General features: G+C 38.1%; 1 protein-coding gene and 1 long non-coding RNA gene across 5 annotated transcripts in view; one reads left to right on the top strand and one right to left on the bottom strand.

Moving 5' to 3' along the window:
• LOC309664776 overlaps nucleotides 1–9,321 on the bottom strand; it is a 34,983-nt gene extending 25,662 nt beyond the window's left edge. For 3 of the 4 annotated variants that reach the window (XR_014266032.1, XR_014266033.1, XR_014266035.1), the window contains exons 1-3: nucleotides 5,299–9,321; nucleotides 4,671–4,737; nucleotides 3,263–3,325 (exon numbers count right to left, since the gene is read on the bottom strand). This is a non-coding gene — a long non-coding RNA (uncharacterized lncRNA). Of the gene's footprint in view, nucleotides 1–2,435; nucleotides 2,530–3,262; nucleotides 3,326–4,670; nucleotides 4,738–5,298 lie in introns of all 4 variants that reach the window. The other variant, XR_014266034.1, reaches the window with a different exon arrangement.
• Nucleotides 9,322–22,954: 13,633 nt separating this feature from the next.
• CDKN2B (cyclin dependent kinase inhibitor 2B) overlaps nucleotides 22,955–25,301 on the top strand; it is a 39,569-nt gene continuing 37,222 nt past the window's right edge. The window contains exon 1 of the mRNA XM_082470533.1: nucleotides 22,955–23,656. Coding sequence (XP_082326659.1) covers nucleotides 23,522–23,656 — 135 coding nt within the window. The 5' untranslated portion in view covers nucleotides 22,955–23,521. The remainder of the gene's footprint in view (nucleotides 23,657–25,301) is intronic.

Below are 25,301 nucleotides of genomic sequence, written 5' to 3'. Positions count from 1 at the left end.
TGTTTCTTCTTTATCCCACCCAAAAAGTTGAAAGCCAGTTGTTCAGATACAGAAATATGAATGAGAATTTCTAGTGGTGGTAGAAACTTTCAAAAATACAAAGATGAATAAGGTATGGTCCCTACGCTTAGAGGAGTGAAGAAGCCAGACATGTACACAAATAATTATATGAGAGCAATCAAGAGAAAGGAAGAGAAAGGAAGGAGCTAAGGCCAAATTGGTATGTTGATATGAGAATGTGGAAGAGTCACGTTTGAATCCCATCCCACAGGTGCGTTAGCAGCAACTTGTCTGACCAGAGTCCAACCATAGTATTAGTTTTTGCTGGATTTCCAATTACACCTACACTGCTGGGTCTCTGATGCAGCTAAATCATGGAAATAGACCTGAAGTAGATATAAATATATATAAAACACCTTTCCAAAAGCATTTTGGGCTTGTTTCATGAGATCATTCTTAAAGGCATACAAGAAGCCAGGAGTTATGGAAGAAAACACCACCCATTAAATTAACGTACAATTCCTAACTTTGTCATGAGCACACAAGTGTAAAACCTTTCTAAGTAAAATAAGAAACAAGCTAAATATCCATTAATAGGGGAGTATAAATAAATTATAGAATATCTCATACAGTGATTTTAAAAGAATGAGGTAGCTTAGCATAGAGACATGTCCATATGTATAGAAGTGAAAGAAAACAATCAGGAGGAAACAATCTAGGCTAAAACTTGCTTTGTTATTTGATGCAACTTAAATACTTTTTCTAAAGGTTAAGCAAAAGCAGAAAATGGCACGAATACGTAAATAACGTATGAAGTATTATGCATTCTTTACTTGTCACTATCATGTTTTACCTCCAGGGTTATAATGATTTACAGTGAATTTTTTTTTTTTTTTAGATTTATTCCAGACTTTTATTTCTTAATTTCTTTTGAGACAGGTCTTCCATTGAAATCACTTCCAGAAACCCAGATTTATAGAATTGCCATTACATGATGCTATCTTTTTTTTATTTTTAATTTTATTTAATTTTATTTATTTATTTTTGTCTGTGTTGGGTCTTCGTTTCTGTGCGAGGGCTTTCTCTAGTTGCGGCAAGCGGGGGCCACTCTTCATCGCGGTGCGCGGGCCTTACACTATCGCGGCCTCTCTTGTTGCGGAGCACAGGCTCCAGACGCGCAGGCTCGGTAATTGTAGCTCACGGGCCCAGTTGCTCTGTGGCATGTGGGATCTTCCCAGACCAGGGCTCGAACCCGTGTCCCCTGCATTAGCAGGCAGATTCTCAACCACTGTGCCACCAGGGAAGCCCTACAGTGAATTTTTAATTAAAAATTTTTTGAGTGTTTGGATTAGTTATTTTACCTATCAAAAAAAATATTTGGTCTTAAAGTATTGTCTTAAAAGTGCAGTGTGTAAAGACTTTTAATATTATCCTTAAATATTACTAGGTTGTTTTAGACCCTTTCTCTGGAGCCACTTTTGCAAGCTTTATCTTCATTAATGTTTAAAGCCTTCAATCTAATTAGCCAGTGCACACTATAATTTCAAGTCAAAAAGAGAAAAGTGAACTTTGACCCAGTTTCTGTTATTAAATGGATATCTTGCCTTCATACCAGCCCAAAGCACATTTGTTATCATTTGTCTTTAGTCTTCATTATAAGAAAGGCAAAAGAAAAGGAGAGGAGGGAAAAAAGCTCAAGAAAAAAGAGAAAGGAACTGACCATCTTTTCGATAGTGGGAATTGAAAGTCATCTGTTAAATGTAGCCCCTACATTTATGATAAGTCAACATCCCAGGCCCCATTCTGTGGCTTCTGCCTTACTGTACAATTCTCTCCTCTAACAAAACATTCTCTTTGAGTAAGTTCATGTCTACAATGACTCAAGACCTTCAGATGTGATCATAGCCTTCTTTCCTTCTAGGGAAATTCATAAAGATATAGAACTAGAATCTCACTTTCGTGAACCAAATTCACCTCTAGAAATGAGGCTGCATGCCACAGAGAGAAAGCCAGTACAGCATGCACAGTAGGTGAGACTCAGCCCAGCAGCTCAAATCAGCCAGTGAGGTTTCACAAAGAAGAAAAAGGCAAATACACAGAGAAGCAGCCACTACCTTGATGCCCATGTTACACAAGTGGAACAGGTACATCCACCCTCTCCTGGTGCCAGAGCCCAAGCCAGACACGCCCAGACTCTCCCACTCCCAGGGCCACCAGGGCTGGTCTGAATTCAGTCAATAGAAGCTTATAGCATGGGGAGAGGTGAGAGCTATATTTGATGCCAATCAACATATGCATGATTACCCAACAAGGAAAATGAAGAAAAGCAACACCTGTACCCGTTTCTATTAAATTGTTTACAAAGGACTTGAGGTAGAGAACTTAGAACTAAGAGAGAATGGTATTAGCTCAGTAAGTACGAAATAAGCACCAACCCTCTCTAAAGCAACTTTCCAATTCCAGTAGAATTTTCAATGATGAGCCAGCAAAACACAGTTCCAACTGCCCTCAGTAGCACTTATTGGTTTGCTGTAAATACATTAGTTAGACTGCTGAAACAACTGAAAAAGACTAAGAGAAATTAAAATAACAGTACTGTGATGATGATGATAATAATTATAGTTACTATTTATTAAGCACTTATTAGGCACCAGTTTGCTGTATTTAGCTATGTAGCTTAATCTTCATAACAGTCTGTGAAGTAGGTTTTATTGTTCTCATTTTACAGATAAGGAAGCTACATCAAATGTAAATTAAATATCTTTCCCAAGAATACTAGCTAGAGTTAAAGAGCCATACTCAAACTCCACCTGAACTGTTTCCACTTATACCAGGGGTCAGCAAACTATGACCCTTGTGTCCAATCTGTCCTGCTGCCTGTTTTTGTAAATAAAGTTGTACTGGAATGCAGACATTCTCATTCATTTATGTATTATCTATGGTTGCTTTGGTGCTATAACAGCAGAATTGAGTGACAGAAACCATATGGCCCACAAAGGGTAAAGAGTTTACTATCTGGCCCTTTAGAGAAAAAGTTTGCCACCTTCTGCAATGCAGTATGCCATTAAGAATTTTTAAAAGGTTGAGTACAATAAATACTTTTAGAGAATTATGAAATTCTAAGAAATGGGAGTACACTGCAATCAATTTCGTTGTTAGGGCATTCTGCCTGTGCATAGATCTTTCTTCCACTCCTTAATAACTCTGCTGGGGAAAGAATATTTGTTTCAAAAGTTAGAATCTGAATTTTATCAGGTAATACCAGTCCTGCTTCCAGCTCCTTCTCACTTTAAGTTCTCACAGGACATCTCATCAAACTAGGCACCTAAGAGAGAAAGAGAGGAAATAACACAATGAAAAAATAGTGCTATAGTTTCAGGGAACTTCCATTCCATTCTCAGACCCTGACTGCCTGCCACAGGGGGACTCCAAAGGAACAGCATGCCAAATTGCAGGGTTTACTTAGCTTAGGCTTGTCAGATTGGTGCACCTGGGTGGATGAATTTATAGACTAGGATAATAGAATTTTAATAGGGAAGGAACATTAGCTAATAACCAACTGAGATGATAGAGTTTATCAACTTGAAAAACAAAAACCCAGCAAAGCTGGGTAACTTGTCCAAGATTAAAAACATATCAACAGAGAAAAGGCCTCTCTTATCCATTCTACCACACATTCAATAGGATCTATTGAATCCTATTCACCAGTGTCCATATATTCACTAATTTCATGTCCTTTATCAAGGCCACAACTTCGATGGAAAGAGCACCTTTGGGGAATTAGGCAGACTTGGGTCCTAGCCCTGACTTGGTCGCTTACTACTTGTGTAAATTTAGGAAAATCAGTTAACCACTTTAAGCCTTAGTTTTATATAAGTAAAACATAGTTGATTGTTCCCTAACTTTAGAGAAGATAAACTGAGATAGCACATTCAATGCCTAACAATGTTTCTGGCACATAGTAGGAACTTTCTCAATATATGGCAAACACTAGTATTGTTCTTACAAGATGAGTAAAACTGCATCACCTCAGTCTCCTTTTGGACCAAGGTCAGTAGGTATTAGCATTTGGACCAGGTAGCATCTCACTGTTCAAGTATAGATGATAACCTGCTAGCTGCATAAGGTAGAGGTAAAGAATTCACCTGAGAAAGCTAACTTTTACGTTTCTAATCAAGACTTGTACCAGTTGCATATAATTGTTATTATATGTATAATTTATGGACAACCTTGTTTTTAATTACAAGGTTTTTATTGGAGAGACAGGTTTTGGGGTGAGTCTGCCATCTGACTTGCCAGCACTTGTTGGAAGTTTTTACGTGATTCATTTACGTGTGTGTGTTTAGGAGTGCTATTATTAAATTTTGCTGGCATATAGTGAGGAATCTGTGATTCAAATTCGTCCATATATACACCTCCCCTACAACCCACTCTATCCCTTCACACACCCCACCCCTCCCCCATTTATCAAGGGCTGGTTTCAGATTATTTTCAAGGTCGTATACAGATAGGCTCACTTGGAATGGTCCTTGCCTAATTCTCTTTAGCTACTTGTACATGGGAGATAGTAGCAAACACTGCTTAAAATTGAAAATCTTTTCAGTAAGATGATGTAAAGCATGCATGTTATTTCTTCATGCTCAGTGTTGTGAATTTTGTAGAAAGAGTACCTGCAGAAAAAACCATCTTCCCATCGAAGTCAGCAAGTGGTACTGATAGATCAGTGCTATAAACTGCCTACAGAGGAAAAGAGAAAACATGATTATACAAAGCCCACAAGGAATAAAGACACCCTCACAAATAGAAAAATGAAAACAAAATGGAATGGACAGCAATGAAGCAACTCCATGATGACTAGATAACACCAACAGCCAAACCTTTGTTAAGTACCTCCTGCATATGTACATGAAGCTTATATATGAAGCCCAGGGCAGGACATTGTGGAAAAGTATATGTGATAATGTTTTGCAGATGGAGGAGTTATCTTTTGTGTTGCTATTGTCTTTAAGTTTCTAACTGCTCTATTAATTAAAAGCATAGGAAAGAGTAGAAGAAATGAAGAGAAAGAGGGAAAGAGAGAGGGAAAGGAGGAAAGAATGGGAGAATGAGAAAGAAAAAGTGTCCAGGGTTAGATATCACAGTCCATTAGAACTGCAAGCACTTGGGGCCCATGCACAGCCATGTTCACTTGATCCCACCTCACTGAATCACTTCTTAAAATGACCACTGTGGACTTATGTTATATGTTGCTGAATAACAAATTAAATCACCCCCCCCTCCTAAAAATGAATGACTTACAATGCCTGTGGGTCAGGATTCTGAGGATGGTGTAACCGGGTCCTCTGCTTCACAGTCTCTCACCAGGCTGCAGTGAAAGTGTCCATCAGGGTTGGGGTCTCATCTGAAGGCTCACCTAGGGAAGGAGCTGCTTCCAAGTTAACACACATGATTGTTGGCAGGATTCATTTCCTTGAGGGATGTTGAACTAAGGGCTTCAGTTCCCTGCCAGCTTTGGCTGGAGACTGCCCCCAGCTCCTCTCTCCTATGGCAGCTTTGCTTCATCAGAATCAGCAAGAGAGAGAGTCTTCTAGCAAGATAGAAGTGATAATCTTTTGTAAACTAATCAGGGAAGTGATACCTCCTCTAAGTTGCCACATTCTATTGGCTAGAAGTACTAAGTTACTCAAGTGGAGGGAATTACACAGGCATGAATCCTAGGAGGTTGAGCTAATCAAGAGCTATCTGAGAAAATGCCGACCACAACTTGGCAATCTACTCTCAGTATTTTTGTTTGCTAATTATTTTTTCTGTCTGATCGCTATTCAAATTACCACAAAAATTCCAAAATTGTCATGGCTAAATAAACAAAACTTTACCTTTGGTTCTAAGTTTGTGTTCCTTAGAAGAGGTAGTAGTACGTTAGAAGCATTGGGTTGATATAGAGAAAGCATGAGTACAGGCCCAGTTCTGTAAATTTACTGGCTATAAAATTTTATCCATGAACCTGATTTTCTCATCTTTGAAATGGGAATAATTATACCTTCTCTGTTTGCCTCATATAACTGTTATGAGGACCAAGGAAGATCACGTGTGTCAATGTTTTCCAAAGTACAGTAACATAGCACTGGAGGTGCTTGAGATGATTATAGGTGGTACATGGACTATAGGAGGAAATTTTTTCAAGTATTTGTTTTTAGAGTACATTAGAAAAAACATAACTTGCACAGCAAACCCATGATTTTACAGCTAATGTTGCTTAAATAAGACAAATGAAGTTGGGGAAAAGGTGAGTCAACTTGAAGAAAAATATTAAGAAAATAATAGAATAGTCTAAGAATAGGGCAAACATTGTGAAAGTGGTATACAAATGACTGCATAAATTTTAACATGCTCAATAAATGCATCAAATCTTATTCATTAATTTATGCCCCATGATTCTGGTTTAAGAAGGTAACTAGATATATTCTTTGTTACTAATGGAGCAAACCTAACTACACCTGGTTAAAGAGATGACTGCTTGGAAATCCAATTCTAAATTTTTTGACTACAAATAATCCATCACCTTTTTTATTAATAAAACATTTGTTCCCTGTGCATTTTCTTTTCCTAGCAATGTATTAATAATAACTTCCATTTATTAGGAGCTTACTGCATGCTAAAACGTGCATATAAAATTTCAATTAATACGTATCCTATGAGGAAGATTGTATTATCATGTCTTTTGAATGAGGAAACTGAAGCTTAAAGAGATTAAACAACTTGGCCAAAATAACTCAGGAAGAAAATAGCAAAGCTAGAATTTAAACTCAGGTCTACCTAGCTCCAAAGCCTGTTTTAATTCTACTCTGCCAGTAATGTCTTAAAGGACTGAACTTCTACTCACTATGCCCACACCTCATCTTTTTTTGACTTCTTACACTTTTACATTTCAGCATTCCAATTGTTTTTCCTCTGGAATGTGGGAAAATACATCAACACCAGGGCATTCAAACCAAGGTCAGAGAACGAGTATTTTTTTTTTTTTTTTTGCCAGATACCCAGACAGGACATACACATTAAACAGAATAAAAGAAGCAGTTGCTTCCTGGCCCAAACTCTTTCACCCAACTCACTCCAAAGGGTAGAGGAGCAAACAGAAAGATAAAGTTCAGGCACTTCCTAGGGCTCCTTCCAGGCAGGGATGTTGGTACTCACCACTTCCTCTGTATGTCCTCCCAACCAAGGACAAGTCTACAAGCAAAGAACAAGCACATTACCCATGAGCTCCAAACACCTGGTGAGCTATTTAACTGCAAAGAAGTCTTTCCTCAAGAAAAGACAGCATCTGCCTTTTGCTTTTTCAGTATGACATGTAAGTTCTGACTAAAACCAGATTTTCCAAGTAATAAGGGTAACTAAAATATGTTTAATTCTCTTTTCAAGAAAAGCTTTGAGCTTTATGTCTTTAGATCAAGAAAAATAGACTTGAAAATCTACTTTGAGAAAACTGATTACTAAAGTTACAGCTCATGAACCAGTGGGAATTAGAATTCAGGAGATTGCATAGAGTGGAAGGTCCTAGATGAGAAATATTACTTTCTATACTCAGATTATCCACTATCCATTTTGTAATAGGAAGCAAGTTTTTGCTTATTTGAATCATGGTATATTAATACCACAATATTCAGACCTTAGTGATCACATACAAGGTAAAATGTACTTGTAAAAAGACAAAGTTAGAAGTAAATACATGAAAATGGAAAATTATAAGTAAATATTTGAGAACAGGCCATTGGAATATTCTCTAATAATATACAGATTAAATTTAGAAGAGATGTCTTCCCATTGCTCTTCTCTGCCCTCATAGCCCTGGAAGATGACCACCACTAGCAGTAGGTGTGTGCCTCAGTGGCACATACCATACTGACTACCACAGAGTCTTGTGGGTTGGGGTATACACCAGATGGGAGGTGCCATCATAGCACGGCCACCAACATTCTCTCTTCTCTGAATCCTTTAAAGAGTCCTGGCCAGTATTCCTGCAGAACATCCAACAATCTGGATTGGTCAGACTGTCTCCTCTGTGATTGGATTCACATCAAACGTTCCATCAAAAACACCATGTAGATGAACCTCAAACTGTACTAACAAAGTATACATCAAAATCAGTAACATTGTTTTATAAACATTATCTAATACTTCACTGTTAAATTTCAAGTGCTAATTTGAGATTAGGGTGCCAAATTTAAAATCCTAAAATTGCCTTTATATTGCTTATGTTTCTGCTATCTCTTTACTTGAATTTGTTTTGAAACTTTCATTTCAACACTGCCTTGATTATAACCACATCAAACACAATTTGAGACTAGAGTGTCAAAATTAAAATCCAAAAACTGCCATCATAATGATACTGAATTTTGGCTTATGAGAATTGTTTTAAAACTTTCATTTCAACTACGCCTTGGTTTATAACTGTATCTAGTTCTTCAACACCGAATTATGAGTACTCATTTAATATGGGAATAGCAAAATTAGAAACCCAAACCCAACATGCCTTATTCTGGTACCTAGGTCTGTTTCTTGAAGCTTTTATTTTAACTCTACCAAGGTTTCTCTAAGATGAATAATAATTTTGCCTTCAGTTTATGATTTTTGTGGAAATGGTTTTATTATTGATTCACTCATATAACAAAAATTCTTTTTAAAGTCTTTATATGATGTGGGTATTGATTTCTCATAAGCCAGACCTTGTATGTTTGAGGGTGGAGTATAAAATATGAAGTATATTCAATTTTAAAATAACCTCTTTTAAGTGTTATTTCTATACTTTGATTAACTTTACAACAAAAATTGCTACTCCTGCTAGAATATAAGAGCCATGAAGATGGGGATCTTTTACTATTTTGTCAGTGATGTATCTTAAGAGCCTAGAAGAGTGCCTGGCACATAACACTCAATAAATATTTGTTGAGTGACTATTAGATGAATTGAACAATCAAAACAGACTTGCACACAGAAATGAGCAACCATGAAGAAAAGCATTCCTCATTCAGAAAGGGCATTATTTTTAGATAATTTTCTAATAATATTGCCTTGCTCACTATTTTTTTCACTTAGTAAGAGTGCATATATAAAGAGAAACTTTAGAAGAAACTCTTATCAGGGATATTATGTGGTAAATGCCTTCTCCTGGCATTGTTTCTGAGTGTTTTTTATGTAGTTCTCTGAATTTTCTCAAATAGATTATTCCAAGTTTGAATTCAATAGATTATTCTAATATGAATTACAGGCATACCTCATTTTATTGCACTTCACTTTATTGTGCTTCACAGATATTGTGTTTTTTATAGATTGAAGATTTTTGGCAACCCTGCATCAAGCAAATCTATTGGCACCAGTTTTCCAACAGCATTTGTTCACTTCGTGTCTGTGTGTCATATTGTGGTAATTCTCACAATATTTCAAGCTTTTTTATTATTATTATATTTGTTATGGTGATCTGTGATCAGTTTCTCTGATATTACTGTTGTAATTGTTTGAGGCCACCATGAACTGTACCCACAGAAAGAAGGCAAACTTAATGGATAAATGTGTGTGTTCTGACTGTTCCACTAACCTGCACTTCCCTGTCTCTCTCCCTCTCCTCAGGCCTCCCTATTCACTGAGACATGACAATATTAAATTTAGGCCAATTAATCACCCTACAATAGTATTCAAGTGGAAGGAAGAGTTGCAGTTCTCTCACTTTAAACCAAAAGCTAGAAATGATTAAGCTTAGTGAGGAAGGCAGGTCAAAAGCCAAGACAGGCCAAAAGCTAGGCCTCTGCACCAAACAGTTAATCAATTTGTGAATGAAAAGGAAAAGTTCTTGAAGGAAATTAAAAGCGCTACTCCATTGAACACATGAGTGATAAGAAAGTAAAAGAGCCTTATTGCTGATATGGAGAAAATTTTAGTGGTCTGAACATAAGATCAAACCAGCCACAACATTCCCTTAAGAAGCCTAACCTAGAGCAAAGCCCTAACTCTCTTCAATTCTGTGAAGGCTGAGAGAGGTGAGGAAGCTGCAGAAGAAAAGTTTGAAGCTAGCAGAGGTTGGTTCATGAGGTTTATGTCTCCATAACATAAATGTGCAAGGTGAAGCATCAAGTACTGATGTGGAAGCGGCAGCAAAATACCCAGAGATCTGGCTAAGATAGTTAACAAAGGTGGCTGTATTAAACAACAGATTTTCAATTTAGACAAAACAACCTTGTATTAGAAGAAGATGCCATCTTGGACTTTCATAGCTAAAGAAGAGAAGTCAATGGATGGCTTCAAACATTCAAAGGATGGGCTGACTCTCTTGTTAGGGGCTAATGCAGCTGATGACTTGAAATTGAAGCCAGTGCTCATCTACCATTCTAAAAATCCTAGGACCCTTAAGAATTATGCTAAATCTACTCTGCCTCTGCTCTATAAATGGAACAACAAAATCTGTATGACAGCACATCTGTTTACACGTGGTTTACTAAATAAATATTTTAAGCCTGCTACCGAGACCTACTGCTCAGAAGATTCTGTTCAAAATATTACTGCTCATTGACAATGCACCTGGTCACCCAAGAGCTCTGATAGAGACGTACAATGAGATTAAGGTTGTTTTCATGCCTTCTAACACAGCATTTATTCTGCAGCCCATGCATCAAGGAGTAATTTTGACTTTAAAGTCTTATTACTTAAGAAATACATTTCATGAGGCTGCAGCTACCATAGACAGTCATTCTTCTGATGGATCTGGGTAAAGTAAATTGAAAACCTTCTGGAAAGGATTCACCATTCTAGATGCCATTAAGAACATTCATGATTTATGAGAAGAGGTCCAAATATCAACATTAACAAGAGTTTGGAAGAAATTGATTCCAACCCTCATAGATGACTTTGAGGGGTTCAAGACTTCAGTGGAGGAAGTAACTGCAGATTTGGTGGAAATAGCAAGAGAACTAGAATTAGAAGTGGAGCCTGAAGATGTAACTGAATTGCAGCAATCTCATGATATAACTTTAACAGATGAGGAGTTGCTTTTTATGGATGAGCAAAGAAAGTGGTTTCTTGAGATGGAATCTATTCCTGGTGAAGATGCTGTGAAGAGTGTTGAGATGACAGCAAAAAATTTAGAATATTACATAAACTTAGTTGATAAAGCAGCATCAGGGTTTGAGAAGACTGACTCCAGTCTTGAAAGGAATTCCACTGTGGGTAAAATGCTAGCAAACTCCATTGCATCTACAGAGAAATCTTTCGTGAAAGGAAGAGTCAATGGACACAGCAAACTTCATTGTCGTCTTATTTTAAGGAATTGCCACATCCACTCCAATCTTCAGGAACCAGCACCCTGATCAGTGAGCAGCCATCAACATGGAGGTTAGACCCTCCACCAGCAAAAAGATCATGACTTGCTGAAGACTCAGATGATGGTTAGCATTTTTTAGTAATAAAGTATTTTTTTAATATATTTATTTATTTATATTTGGCTGCGTTGGGTCTTTGTTGCTGCACACGGGCTTTCTCTAGTTGCGGTGAGCGGAGGCTACTCCTCGTTGTGGTGCACGGGCTTCTCATTACGGTGTTTTCTCTTGTTGCAGAGCACGGGCTCTAGGTGCGTGGGCTTCAGTAGTTGTGGCTCACGGGCTCAGCATTTGTGGCTCGCGGGCTCTAGAGTACAGGCTCAGTAGTTGTGGCGCACGGGCTTAGCTGCTCCACGGCATGTGGGATTTTCCCGGACCAGGGCTCGAACCCGTGTCCCCTGCATTGGCCGGCAGATTCTTAACCACTGTGCCACCAGGGAAGTCCCTTTAGTAATAAAGTATTTTTAATTAAGGTATGCACTTTACTTTTTTAGACCTAATGCAATTTAGCACTTAATAGACTACAGTGTAGTGTAAACATAATTTTTATATGCACTAGGAAACCAAAAACTTTGTGCAACTTGCTTTATTGCGATATTTACTTTATTACAGTGGTCTGGAACTAAACCTACAATATCTCCAAAGTCTGCCTGTATATTTATATCTTGGGAACATGTCCTTATATACAAATAATCAAAGAAAATGTTAAGACTACAATTTTTTAAATAAGAAAGAATTAACAGTGTAAAGAAGTGTAAAAAGATCTTCAGAGTGATTAAGCAAATTTAGGGATGGAAGAGGTGGTATCAACATATTTTATCAAATTTTTTTGCTGGACGAGTTTCAGAATTACTATAACATCTACTATTTTTTTCTGAAAAATAAATGAATCTTCCATGCTAAAATTGTGACATAAAATTTCATTTCTACATTTGTCAGTATAAATTAGTCTATATTTAAAATTTGCACTCCTCTCTGAGCTCTAGACTAGTATTGAACATCTTTCAGCTCTTTCTAATATTGAACATCTCCACCCTGGATATATCACCATGTCTCAAGTTCAAGCTCTCTGAACTCAAACTTGTGCTCTTTACCTCAAACTGCATCCTCATCCAGTGTTCCCTGTTTTGGTAACCATGATCACCAACCTCTTCAGTTGTACAAACCTGCATAACATCTTCCTCTCCTTTATCTTCTCTCTCAAGATTATTGCTAAACACTGTTGAAGTTATTCCTTAATTGTTAAATATATCTTAAAGCATTCTACTTCTCTCCATCTTGCATACAGACACTTTAGTTCAAACTACCATAATCTCTCCTCTGAACTCCCAGCCTGCTAGTATCCACTCTCGCTTCTTCTCCAAACCATTTTCCAACGTGCATCTAAAGTGATTTTTTTCTTTTTTTATGTAACTGAAAATCTGATCACATCACTTCGATGGCTTCTCCTTTTCTTAAGATAGAGATAAAAATTCTTAACTTGGCCTATACTGCCCTGCAAGATCTTGCTGTGCTTCTTTTTCCAACCACAGTAGCCATACTCTCCTCCTCCATCCCTATGCTTAACCATAACTCCTTCAATATGTCCATGCTTTCTCCCACCTCAGAGCTTGCCAGTTGCAGTTCTTTCAGCCTGGAATGCAACTACTGCCCCATTCCTTTGATTAGTTAATACCAACATAATCTTGCAGATCTCACCTCAAATATCCCCTTAATTTCCTTGACCACCAGACTAAGTCAGTTCCCTCATTATGCATTCACAGAGCATCCAGGACATTTACCTAATGGCAGTTACCATGTTTTGTAGTTAATACTCTCTGATTTGCTCATCACTTACACCTAGCACATAGTATCTGATATTTAGTATGGACTCAATATCAAATTTCTTAATGGATAAGTAAAATATTTTACAGATAGCTAATAGCTCAAGATTTTATTTTAGCATTGTTACTGAAAATATGGATGAATTAAATGTGGATTAAGAATGTATTTTTAGGAAGATATGAACATGTTGGTATTATTTACATCACACACATGACATATTGGTAATATATGAGAGGACAGCTTCATGAGAGGCAAGAAAGTTAAAAGCAGCAAGAAAAAAAGAGTCCATCGGGATACAAAGCTGCAGAAAGAAACTACAGTCAGATGAAGACTGAGATTATTGTATCTAGCAACAAGAAAATCATTGATTACCTTGCCAAGTGGTTACCCAGATTCTGAATGAAAGCCAGATTACAAAAGATGGAGGAGTGAATGGAAATAGAGATAACATTCCTTTTCCAAGGAGCTTAAATTCTGAATATGTAGCTTCTCTAGCAATGCATAAGGTAATTATTTGATTGTGTCTGTGCTGTGTGATTAGATCTATAAGAGCAACAATTTCAGATGAGAAAAAAAGTCCACTTTTCATTTCACATTAACTCACGAAGATGGAGGCCTGAATGTAGGGCTGGCTCCACAACATATCATATTAATCAAATCTTCAAGCCAATTCATCCTACTGAGATATTTGTATATGTGCTTGTATAGGCACATGCATTTTTTTTAAACAAAGAAGCCTCGTAAAATTTTTAAAAACGTTCTAAAAAATTACTACATTTTATAGAGAGGGTTTTATGCCAAGAGCCCTGGGGGGTAAATATACTTCAATAGAAATGTATGAATCATGGATTTCCCTGGTGGCGCAGTGGTTAAGAATCCGCCTGCCAATGCAGGGGACACGGGTTCAAGCCCTGGTCCGGGAAGATCCCACATGCCGTGGAGCAGCTAAGCCCGTGTGCCACAACTACTGAGCCTGCACTCTAGAGCCCGTGAGCCACAACTACTGAAGCTTGCCAGCCTGGAGCCCATGCTCCGGAAAAAGAGAAGCCACCGAAATGAGAAGCCCACACACCGCAATGAAGAGTAGCCCCTGCTCGCCCGTGCGCAGCAATGAAGACCCAACGCAGCCATAAATAAATAAATAAATAAATTTATAAAAATGAAAAAGAAATGTATGCATTATACCTAATGAAAGATTAGTACTAAACATAGCTCAGAAATAACATATCTCTGAGGAAAAAAACCCACAAATTAAATATGTAATTTATGCCAAATAACAATCTTCAAAAGAAAACTAAGATAAAGTAAAATTCTCAATTCACTGATCTTTTTTAACATATTTCAAGAAATTAAGTAACTATCTCTACTTTGAGAAAATGTTTTTCAGGTAACTCAACCTCTCATTCCCCCTCCTGATATTCCATCTACAATAGTAAGAGTTGTGAAATTCACCAGATCCTAACATTAAAACTAGACATCCAATATAAGAGAAAGACAGAGAACTTCATGTCACAAGTAATTACTGACTCCTATATTGCTGTATTATTCAACATGTCTAAGTTGAGCAGTAAGTTCTCTGGACATTCATGTAGGTGAAAATGTATGTAAATATTCTGATCTAAGAAACTAATTATGTTTTATTTATAAACACAAAGGCTTAGAAATACTATGACCAACTGGGTAGCAGTAAGGTCCCCAGCACTCAGGTTGTGCTTTTTAAATACCATTTCCCACTAAAAGATAATTAGTGCTCCTTTGAGAAATGGTTGATACCATGCGTAGTGCAGGAAATGTACCAGATAAGAGTGGAATATATTGTCATACCAGAAATCAAGGATTCTGTCAAAGACTACTGAAGTCATGTTAAAAAGACTCAAGAGCCAACTTGCAGGAGCTCCCAGTGGCCAAAGATAGGGCTTGAGCATCAATAGGAATGATAATTATAGTAAATTGAAACACACCAATTATGTTTAAATGCATATGTTTACAATAATTTAAAAATCAGTAATCACCTTTGGAAGAGGCTAGGGACTCAACTCACCATTTTGAAAACTTGAAAATAAAGTATTCATTCTGTCTCTTATATATACCTGAGGGCAACCAAGTAGATAATAAAGAAAATTTTCTCTTTATAGAAGTATTCCAGCTAGTAGATGAAGAAGTGTTGATAGGATTAAAATAGCACCATTTTGCAACCCCTAAGGAAATATTAGATCTAAGAAATAATTATCAGTGGCTGCTGAAGTCATAGAAAAAGAGACAATCGATTATGTGCCTCTTGGTGGAAGTTTATAATTCTCCTTATGAAGTATTTTTGCCAAAATATCAAACCTGAGTCACATCCAAACTCTAGATCTAAATAACAAATGATAAGAAATACAAGTGACAGAGAAAAATGTTAAATGTCATCATGAAGAAGCGTTCTGTAAAGTCCAGACTTCAGAAAACTACAGAATTAACAACTCAATTCCTGCAACAAATCAATTGAAAGGGAGAAGAAGAAGGAGAAGGAGAAGGAGAAGGAGAAGAAGGAGAAGGAGAAGGAGAAGAAGAAGAGGAAGAAGAAGAAGGAGGAGGAGGAGAAGAAGAAGGAGGAAGAAGAAGAAGAAGAAGAAGAAGAAAAAGAAGGAGAAGGAGAAGAAAGAAAGAAAGAGGGGAACTGATAGATTAGAAGAGACACAAGAGACTGGTAAAAATTTCAATCAATTTCAATGTGTTGATTTTATTTTCATCCTTATTCATATAAATAAATTATTAACAACAGTTTTTAAAAAGCAATGAAAAGTGATATGTGTAAAAATTAGAAGAGACTCCATATGGACTGAATTGTGTCCCCCAAGATTCATATGTTAAATCTCTAACCCCCAGTACCTCAGAATGACTGTATTTGAAGGTAGGGCATTAAGGTGATTATGTTAAAATAAGGCTGTTGGGAGGGGGGGGTGCCCTAATCCAATCTGACTAGTGTCTTTATAAGGAGAGGAAATTTGGACACACTAAAGAGACACCAGCAGCTTGCATGCTCACAGGGCGACTATGTAAAGCGGCAGCAGGAGAGAGACCATCTGCAAGCCAAGGAGAGAAAACCAAAACTGAAAAAATAAAATTCTGTTGTTAAAGCCACCCAGTCTGTGGAATTTTGTTATGGCACCCCTAGAAAACTAATACAGATGCTAAAATGATGTATATGTCCATCATTCAATTAGACTTAGAACCATTTATGGAGATATAGAAGGAGCTATACTGTGGATCCTGGAGCAATAAATCTCAACTGATGAAATGGAGAGAATCAAGCCTCCTGGTGAGATGGGGGTCATACATAGCTTGAAAAAGCCACGAAAATGATTCTGAATTTCTTTCTCTCCCAACTTAGAATCACTGTCTTAGATCCAACCAAAACACACACACACACACACACACACAAGTGAGGACATGATTATGGAACTACTTCTCTTGGTCACTCAGCTGATTTTATTCACACTTTTATAGTGAGTTCATATATAGTTTCACCAACTAGAATATAAACATTTTCACTAGGGATCTGAATTATTTATAATATTGAAACTGATTCTATCCCTTCTCTTCTATTAACCTCCTAAATTCTATGCCAATTTACCGTTTACTTTCTCTCCCTTCTCACTTGTAAATAATCCGCCCTATTAAAAGGCAGAGCTGTGACTATTCCAAATTTCAATTGCCCACTATGTTCCCATCCATTTCATCTCTTAAATGTGTTTAAAGCATTAACAACAGGTTGTGTTTCACCCTAGAGACAGCTGGGTTTCAGGAAGAGGTAAAACGTTTCATTATCTCACTCTATTGTCCAAGACAAATGTGCTATTGTATTATGTGTGAAAAGTCACCTTTGAAGTCTATTAAGGATGTGTTGTGAGGTGAGCCATCTGGAAAACACAGTGTAGACTGAAAAATAATTATAAACTAGTTTATTGTGTTTTCTTTCCAGTTAAGCCTACAATGACAGCTGCTAAAAACCCTATGTAGTGTAAATGGTAGAGGCTCTGAAGCCACACAGGTTAGACTACACCTCCAGCAATGATTAGCTAGTATGCAAGTGACTTAACTTCTCTTTTGTCTTGCCTGTAAAAGTGAGATATGAGTGCATGTTGCATAAGAGTTTTATGAGGATTAAATAAAATAATACTTTAAAACATTTGGAACAGAGTAGACAAGTGTAATTTCTCCTCTCATCTTTTAAGCATAGAGGATATTTAATACTCTTTACATAGAGAATATTAGAAAATCCAATAATATTTGGAAACCAGGTTGAGCAGGTTGGTTTTGTAAAGAAGTCCACTGAGCTTCCATGTAGTTTCCTTTAAATTTCAGCGGAGAAAAAGGCCTTGGAAAATCAAGTTTGAAGATTCTTCAGGAATTCTCAGTTTGGAGTGGGTTAGGACCACCCAGATTTTGCTTAATAGAGAAGCGCTGTCCGTGGTGCTAGTAACCACGCATACCCCTGGCAAAGTTTTTCCCTGCCCAAAGTTCTTTTCCAGTCAATTTGTCCAGTGCAGCTCACATATCTGCCTCTGGGAAGATTATCAATATTTCTGCTCTTTGGGTTTTTTCCTATCTTAACATTCTTTACTATGTCTCCTTCAACAACAACAACCATTCTCTTCCATCTTATCAACTTCAAATAGTTATTATTTTTTAGACACTTTGCCCATACCCACCACTTAAGAAGGTGGCTCAAATATTGGCTCAAGCTATATTTTACTAACCTTTCTGTTACGTTTTAGAGAAATCCAAGGCTCAAAGCAAGAACATAGGAAACAGTTAATTTTCAATGCATTCTTTAAAGACTCTCTTCAGCTGCAACCCTCTAAGGAAATTCCCTGCACTTTTTAAGTTCCCCTCTTTCTTACTTCCAAGGTACCCTGTAGATGTATCTCTCAGTAAAGTTATCACATTAAATTGAAACTCTTTATTTGTTAATTTTGAGTGTCACTAGAAAGAGTTTCTTAAAGCCTAGGAGCCTTTTTTATTTTTTAAGCACTGGCCAGCTTGTACCCACTCCACTCTTCCTCTCTTCTCCACCATGTCATATCTACCTATGCTGATGAAGCATGCAGTTTCAGAAGACTAGGCCAGGGAAATTCATTTCAGTTTAAGGAAAATTTATGATCTTAGCTTTCATGCTCAACTGGATTTGTAATTCATGCAGCCATATTTTTATGCAGTCATACAAGTATTCATTTTAGAGTTGTATACTTAAATAGTAGTAGCAATAGTCATAGTAGTAGTAGTATATTCAAGCACTGTTTTCATCCATCCCTACGTCTACCTTTTCAAAAAGCAAATCTGCATATAATCTGTTGTTTTACATCTGAGTTCTTGAGTACCTTGATTATCCATCGCTAGTAGCCTTTCCTTCAGTTCCTCAATCCTAATGCTGTCTTGTCATAGGACAGAACTCTCATAAGAGTAAATTCTATCCTGAACTCATTTTGGTTGGGAAACCTGAAACTTTACCTAGGTTTCCTCTGTTGTTCTGTTCAAGAACTAGGATTCTATTTCATCCTGGATGGCCCTCCTCTGGAACCCAGACATCACTACCTCTCTGACCATTGCCAGGAGTGGCTCTTTTTATCATATTTTGTAATCCACATGAGGAATTCATATTTTCCATCCTTACAATTCTAATATCTGTGGCCTGGAAATCTTGGTTCATATAGAGGGAACAATTTTACCATGAGCTGTTGGAAGAGTCCCATTTAAGCTCTAGATGCTGCCCAATCACTTCAGGCTCTTCATGCTAAGAGACCAGTTAGGAAGTAAAGGAGTCATCTCTCCTAAAGAGGATAATTGATCATGTTTATCAGGAAAAGATAGGGCTTCTGAATCTAGAAACATTCAGGAAAAAAGCATTTGATATCCAGGTAACCCACTGGAATATCTCGATATTTATTTGTCCAATTGTGATAGTAAATGGACAAGTATACCAGCCATGGTCTGAAAAGAGCATGGTTACTAGCTCACAACTCTCAGGAATGGGGGTCTACTTAACCTACTAAGTTAGACACTTAGATAACTAGATGTGCTAAGAGTGAGGGAATCTAGAAAGGGAGTTGAAGAGGGAGACAAGGATTATTAGTAGTGGCTTTGTAACCAGCTGCACTAGCAAGGGCTGTAGTTGTCTCCCTAACCTTCACAAGTATTCTGACTTGCTGTAGGGGTGAACTAGACTTCAAATTAGAATATACCAAAGGAGAAATTATAGAGCTGAGAAAGAGGAGACTGTTATTACAATAAAAGTGGGAAATACGTTTTCTACATTTATTTAAACTAAAAAAGAGAGAAAGTTCAAACATTTTTCACACACCCCCACCCCCTGCCTCTGGTACCACCAATCTGTTTTCTGTATTAATGAGCTTGATTATTTTTCTTTTGTTTCTTGGGGGGTGGGGGATTGTTTTTGTTTAGATTCCACATATAAAAGAGATCATATGGTATTTGTCTTTCTCTGTCTGACTTATTTCACTTAGCATAGTGCCCTCAAGGTCCATTCACATTGTCATGAATGGGAAGATTTCAGTCTTTTGCGGCTGATATATATATATATATCAAGTTCTTTATCCATTCATCCATCAGTGGACACACAGGTTGTTTCCATATCTTGGCTATTGTAAATAATTTATATGTCTTTCTGAGTTAGTATTTTCATTTTCTTCAGATAAATACACAGAAGTGGAATTGCTGGATCATACAGTAGTTCTATTTTTAATTTTTTGAGGAAACACCAACTTTTTTCCACAGTGGCTGCATCAATTTACATCCCACGAACAGTGCACAGGGGTTGCCTTTTCTCCACATCCTCACCAACACTTATTATTTCTTGTCTTTTTGATAATAGATATTTTAACAGGTGTGAGATATCTTACTGTGGTTTTGATTTGCATGTCCCTGGTGATTAGTGATGTTAAGCATCTTTTCATGTACCTGTTGGCCATCTGTATGTTCTTTGTAAAAATGTCTATTCAGACCTTCTGCCCATTTTCTAATTGGATTGCTTGTCTTTTTGCTACTGAGTTGTATGAGTTCTTTATACGTTTTGGATATTAGTCCCTTATCAGATATATGGTTTGGAAATATTTTCTCCCATTCATAGGTTGCCTTTCATTTTGTTGATGGTTTCCTTTTCTGTGAAGAAGCTTTTTAGTATGATGTAGTCCCACTTACTTATTTTTGCTTTTGTTGTCAGAGTCAAAAAGTCATTGCCAAGTCCTATGTTGAGGAGCTTACTGCCTATGTTTTCTTCTAGGAGTTTTATGGTTTAAGGTATTACTTTCATGTATTTAATTCATCTTGAGTTAATTTTTGTGTATGGTATAAGATAGCTGTCAAGTTTCATTGTTATGCATGTGGCTGTCCAGTTTTCCCCATACCATTTATTGAAGAGGCTCTCCTTTCCCCATTGTATATTCTTGGCTCCTTGGTCATAAATTAATTGGCCACATAAGTGTGGGTTTATTTCTGGGCTCCCAGTTCTGTTCCATTGATCTATGTATCTGTCTTTATGCCAATACCATACTGTTTTAATAACTGTAGTTTTGTAATGTAGTTTGAAATCAGAAAGTATGATACCTCCAGCTTTGTTTTTCTTTCTCAAGATTGCTTTGGCTATTTGGGGATTTTTGTGGTTCCATAGAAATTTTAGTACTATTTGTTCTATTTCTTTGAAAAATGCCACTGGAATTTTGATAGGGAGTGCATTGATTCTGAAACTCTATTTGTTGGTTTAAATGCCATTAGGGAGAGTTTCTTAAAATCTAGGACCCATATCTTATCCAACTGTGAACTGCATTATAGGATATGCTGAACTAAGTTTTGTTGAACTAAATTTAATTACTGAATCCATTAGAGGGAAGATCCAACAATACTCCTTTAAAAGGCAACCTGCCTTGTTGCATTTGGCTGTGCACTAAATTTCACAGTAATCAGGCTGTTCTGATGAAGATATTCTTGACTAGGTCCATTTGCCACCACACCCACCAATATCAGTCTAGTGACTCAGCCCCTCCAGGTAACTGGCAAAGAAGCAATGCCATTCATTTCAAAGACTCTGGCTTTCTACCGTCCATCTTTTCTCTTCCTTCTCCCATTCAACTGGCACACCTGTAATCCCCAATACACTGTGCATGGGAACTGGCCTCTAAGACTAGACAAAAACAGCTCATCCATGCTTTTCACCCAGCAGTAGACTTCTACTTCTGGCCAGACCAGAATAGAATCATCATCAACAAATAAAAAGACTTTTTTCCTAGATAAGAGTGGAGATTCAAATAAGAGTGAAAGGTAGAGGGAAGAGCTATGGGGACATATGCATATGTATAACTGATTCACTTTGTTATAAAGCAGAAACTAACACACCATTGTAAAGCAATTATACGCCAGTAAAGATGTTAAAAAAAAAAAAAAGAGTGAAAGGTAGAGGAATTAAGAACCTGAAAACTAAGAAATGTGGTGTGGTGAGAGAGAGAAAAATTGTTATTAATGCTGCCCCCTTCCCTTCCCCATCCAGGTTAATTTCAACTCTGTTGAGGCTCAGTCAGCAAATCTTTAGCCATAACCACCACTTCCATGCCACCCCCTACCCTGTCTGTAAAGAGCTCTTCTTTATTCTACAGTGGATTGGGAGGAGGGGAATCCAAGCTAAGATATGCTAAAAGAAACATGTGGAGTCTCTCATTTGTGAGTAAGCAAGCAATTGCCCTCCCTTTAAGATTGTGTTTCTCAGCACTCTAAACCAAAAATGATGTTATAGATAAGAGCTGTTAAATGTTAGGAGCATTCTCATGTAGCTACTCACCAAAGTTTTCAGGCAACAGATTCCTAACTTGTGGTTCTCTTCCTATTTCAGTAGAGCACCACCTGTAATTTTTTTTAACCTTAAAAGCAATGCATATGTTAATACAAACTCACTGAGGAAGATTAGGAAGAAAAGCAAAGCACTTGGCCTTTAAATCTTCAGAAGTGGGTTTAATTACAGGTTCAGCCTGTTTAATGACAGGTCCAGAACCACATCCCTGTTTTATTATGTTTCATTATTACTGCATAATTTCCTTTATTACCCATGATAAATGGAAATCAAATACTTGCTGAGGTGGGTTTAAATAGGTAAGAGTGCAAACAAAAATAGACTGTTCAAATATCATGAAACTGGGATCTCAGATTCTTAAAATATATATTTATACTTTTAAGTGAGGTACCAAGCTATAACTCTCAATCTCAAACTAGCTGTGTGTGAGAGATGTCTTTTCGTTTTTCTTGTTTTGTTTTGTTTTAGGATTGTATCCATAATTCAGAGATGAAAAGAATAAAAAGCACATTCAAAGCAGGATTCTCAGGATTTTTCACTTAGACTGATTTTTGGCTCATTCAAGTAGGAAGATACCCCCCCCCCCCCACACACACACACAAATTGCTAAGGTTGATGCAAGACGTGAAGCTAGTGAAGTTCAAGTACCGCCTGGGGATGAATTTAACCAGCATGACAGGTGCAGAGCTGTCACTTTAAGACATCTTAAGAGAGACGAGGTTATTTTAAATGTCTTTCTCTCCGCCTTTTGATTACACAGGGAGCGACTAACTTCTCCTAGTGAAACCAGCTGGTCCGGACGGAAGGAATAGAAATCCTCTGCTCCGCCTGCTGGAGGGAGGTGATTAAGGGCTGAGTGCACTGATTCGACCTTTCCAAAAAACGTAGCCTAGGATTGCTGGACACCCCGCAGCGGGTTGCGCAGCAGGCTCCGCTCTGCGGTGTCTGGCGCGTGCGGCCAGGCACCTTCTGGGCTGCTCTTCCTGGCCCCTAGCCTCGCGGCTGTAACGTCAGCTGCCTGCCAGGCCTCCAAGCCAACACAGTGGGACATGCCCGAACGGACAGGGGGCGGAGCCTAAGGAGGTGGGAAGCACCCAGCCCGACTGCCCAGCTGGAAACGAACTCAGTCCCTGCCGGCTCTCCACTCCGCCAGAGTGTAGCTCGGCGGTGAGGACGCTGCAACGCGCGCCCACTCTGCGGCCAGAGTGGATTCGCGCGACGTTGCGGCTGCGCGAGGGGCCTTTTCCTGGGAGCCATCCGGGAAAAGCCTGGCTTAACTACGGGCCTTTCGGCCATTGGACGGACCCTCCAAGCCGCAGAAGGACGGCGAAAGGGGACTGAAGCTGAACTGAGCTCTTTCCTAGTGGGGAGAGCCCGCTAGGGCGAGGTGGGAAGGGGGGGGTGGGGCGTGTTGCGAAGCTCACGGCCAGCGGTGGATTATCCGGGACACTTTGCGCCTGGGGGCTGCGAAGTGAGCGAGGAGGACAAGGGCATGCTCAGTGGTGGCGGCGGTGATGCGGGCCTTTCCAACGCCGCGGCGCGGGGGCAAGTGGAGGCCGTGCGGCAGCTCCTGGAAGCCGGTGCGGATCCCAACAGACTCAACCGCTTCGGGAGGCGCCCGATCCAGGTAGCTGGGGGCCCCGGGCCTCGCCGGCAGGGGGCGCACAAACACGGCCCCGCGGCCTCCGTGGGAAGCGGCTGGGGACTGAGATCTCCACCGACTTAGACCTTTGTCTCTCTTGCTGGAGTATTGAGCTCAGTTGTAAAGCAGGTTTTCACCCACAAAAAAATCTAAAGAAAGGTATTGGAAACCCCACTACTTGTTTGGTTTTCTTTTTAATGAGGGAAAAAAGACCAATATCCCCTCTCCCATTTCATAAGAGATGCAAGGGATAGGTTCAACTGGAGAGGAAAGGGGGAAAAGAGGTTATTTGGGAAGGAAAATTGTTTTGTCTTATCTGTTTGTCTTTCAACAAACAGCGGTCAACTTTCAACGATAGAGATAATTAAATTACAAGGTACACAATTTGGATTGAATTTAAGGAATCATACAAAATCACAGCACGTGAAAAAAAAATCACCCTGAATCTTTAAGCTGTGATGTGAAATTTTGTATTCTTTCCTCATACAGACGAATTGAATACAAAGAAAAAAGACAGGATTCCTCAACTACAATACTTAATTCTTTTTATGTTAGCAGTGTCTCTTGAGTGTTACATAAGAAAAAAATGTGCTTCTATATATTTTTGTTTAGTTATACTGAATGCTTGGATTACATAAGCATTTGCTGCAGCTTTGTTAAATGGCAAAGGGTCTTCATAAACAATTAGCCTCTTCATTGTTAAAATTCATTTATTCAATATGTTTAACTATTAATCCCACTTTAGTGCTAAATATATTTTTTAATTTCTTTAAAATCTAAGGTAATGTTTTGTGTTTTACTGTTGACTATTATGGTCATATTTCGTATTCACCTCACAATCACCTTCCAGAACCAAGCCGTTATTAAGGAATCTTGTTAATTGTGTAGATTTTAAAGAAAATATGTATTCATTCATTTTGAATTCATAGAAAATATTGGAAGAAATGACGGATTGTTTAAAGCAGCAACAATATGTAAAGTAGCTCTTAAAGACTTCAAATTATATTAATTGTAGAAAGAGGTTTGTCGTTTTTAATTCACCATATTCTGAGATATTAAGAACCACTTTTCCCCCTCTTCTCTATGTATGAAATGCCCTTTACATCACTAATAGAAATCATATCATGGTTTCTAAGGGAGGAAATAGATGTTTTTAATATCCATGAAACAAACAAAAAAATTTTGCGTACTATCTTTTGATTCCGTGATACATTTTAAAACATAAACTCACAAGAACATATAACAACATTATGTATAATTATCAAAAATTATTTTATTATATATGGAATCTTAAAAAAAAATGGTTCTGAAGAACCTAGGGGCAGGACAGGAATAAAGACGCAGATGTAGAGAATGGACTTGAGGACACGGGGAGGGGGAAGGGGAAGCTGGGATGAAGTGAGAGAGTGGCATGGACATATATACACTACCAAATGTAAAATAGATAGCTAGTGGGAAGCAGCCCCATAGCACAGGGAGATCAGCTCAGTGCTTTGGTGCTTTGTGACCACCTGGAGGGGTGGGATAGGGAGGATGGGAGGGAGACGCAAGAGGGAGGAGATATGGGGATATATGTATATGTATAGCTGATTCACTTTGTTATAAAGCAGAAACTAACACACCATTGTAA

The sequence above is a fragment of the Balaenoptera physalus genome (assembly GCF_965194825.1).
Source record: "Balaenoptera physalus genome assembly, chromosome: 7".
Lineage (NCBI taxonomy): Eukaryota > Metazoa > Chordata > Mammalia > Artiodactyla > Balaenopteridae > Balaenoptera > Balaenoptera physalus.
Note: the sequence above shows the minus strand (reverse complement) of the source record. Positions and strands in the feature narration are given on the sequence as shown.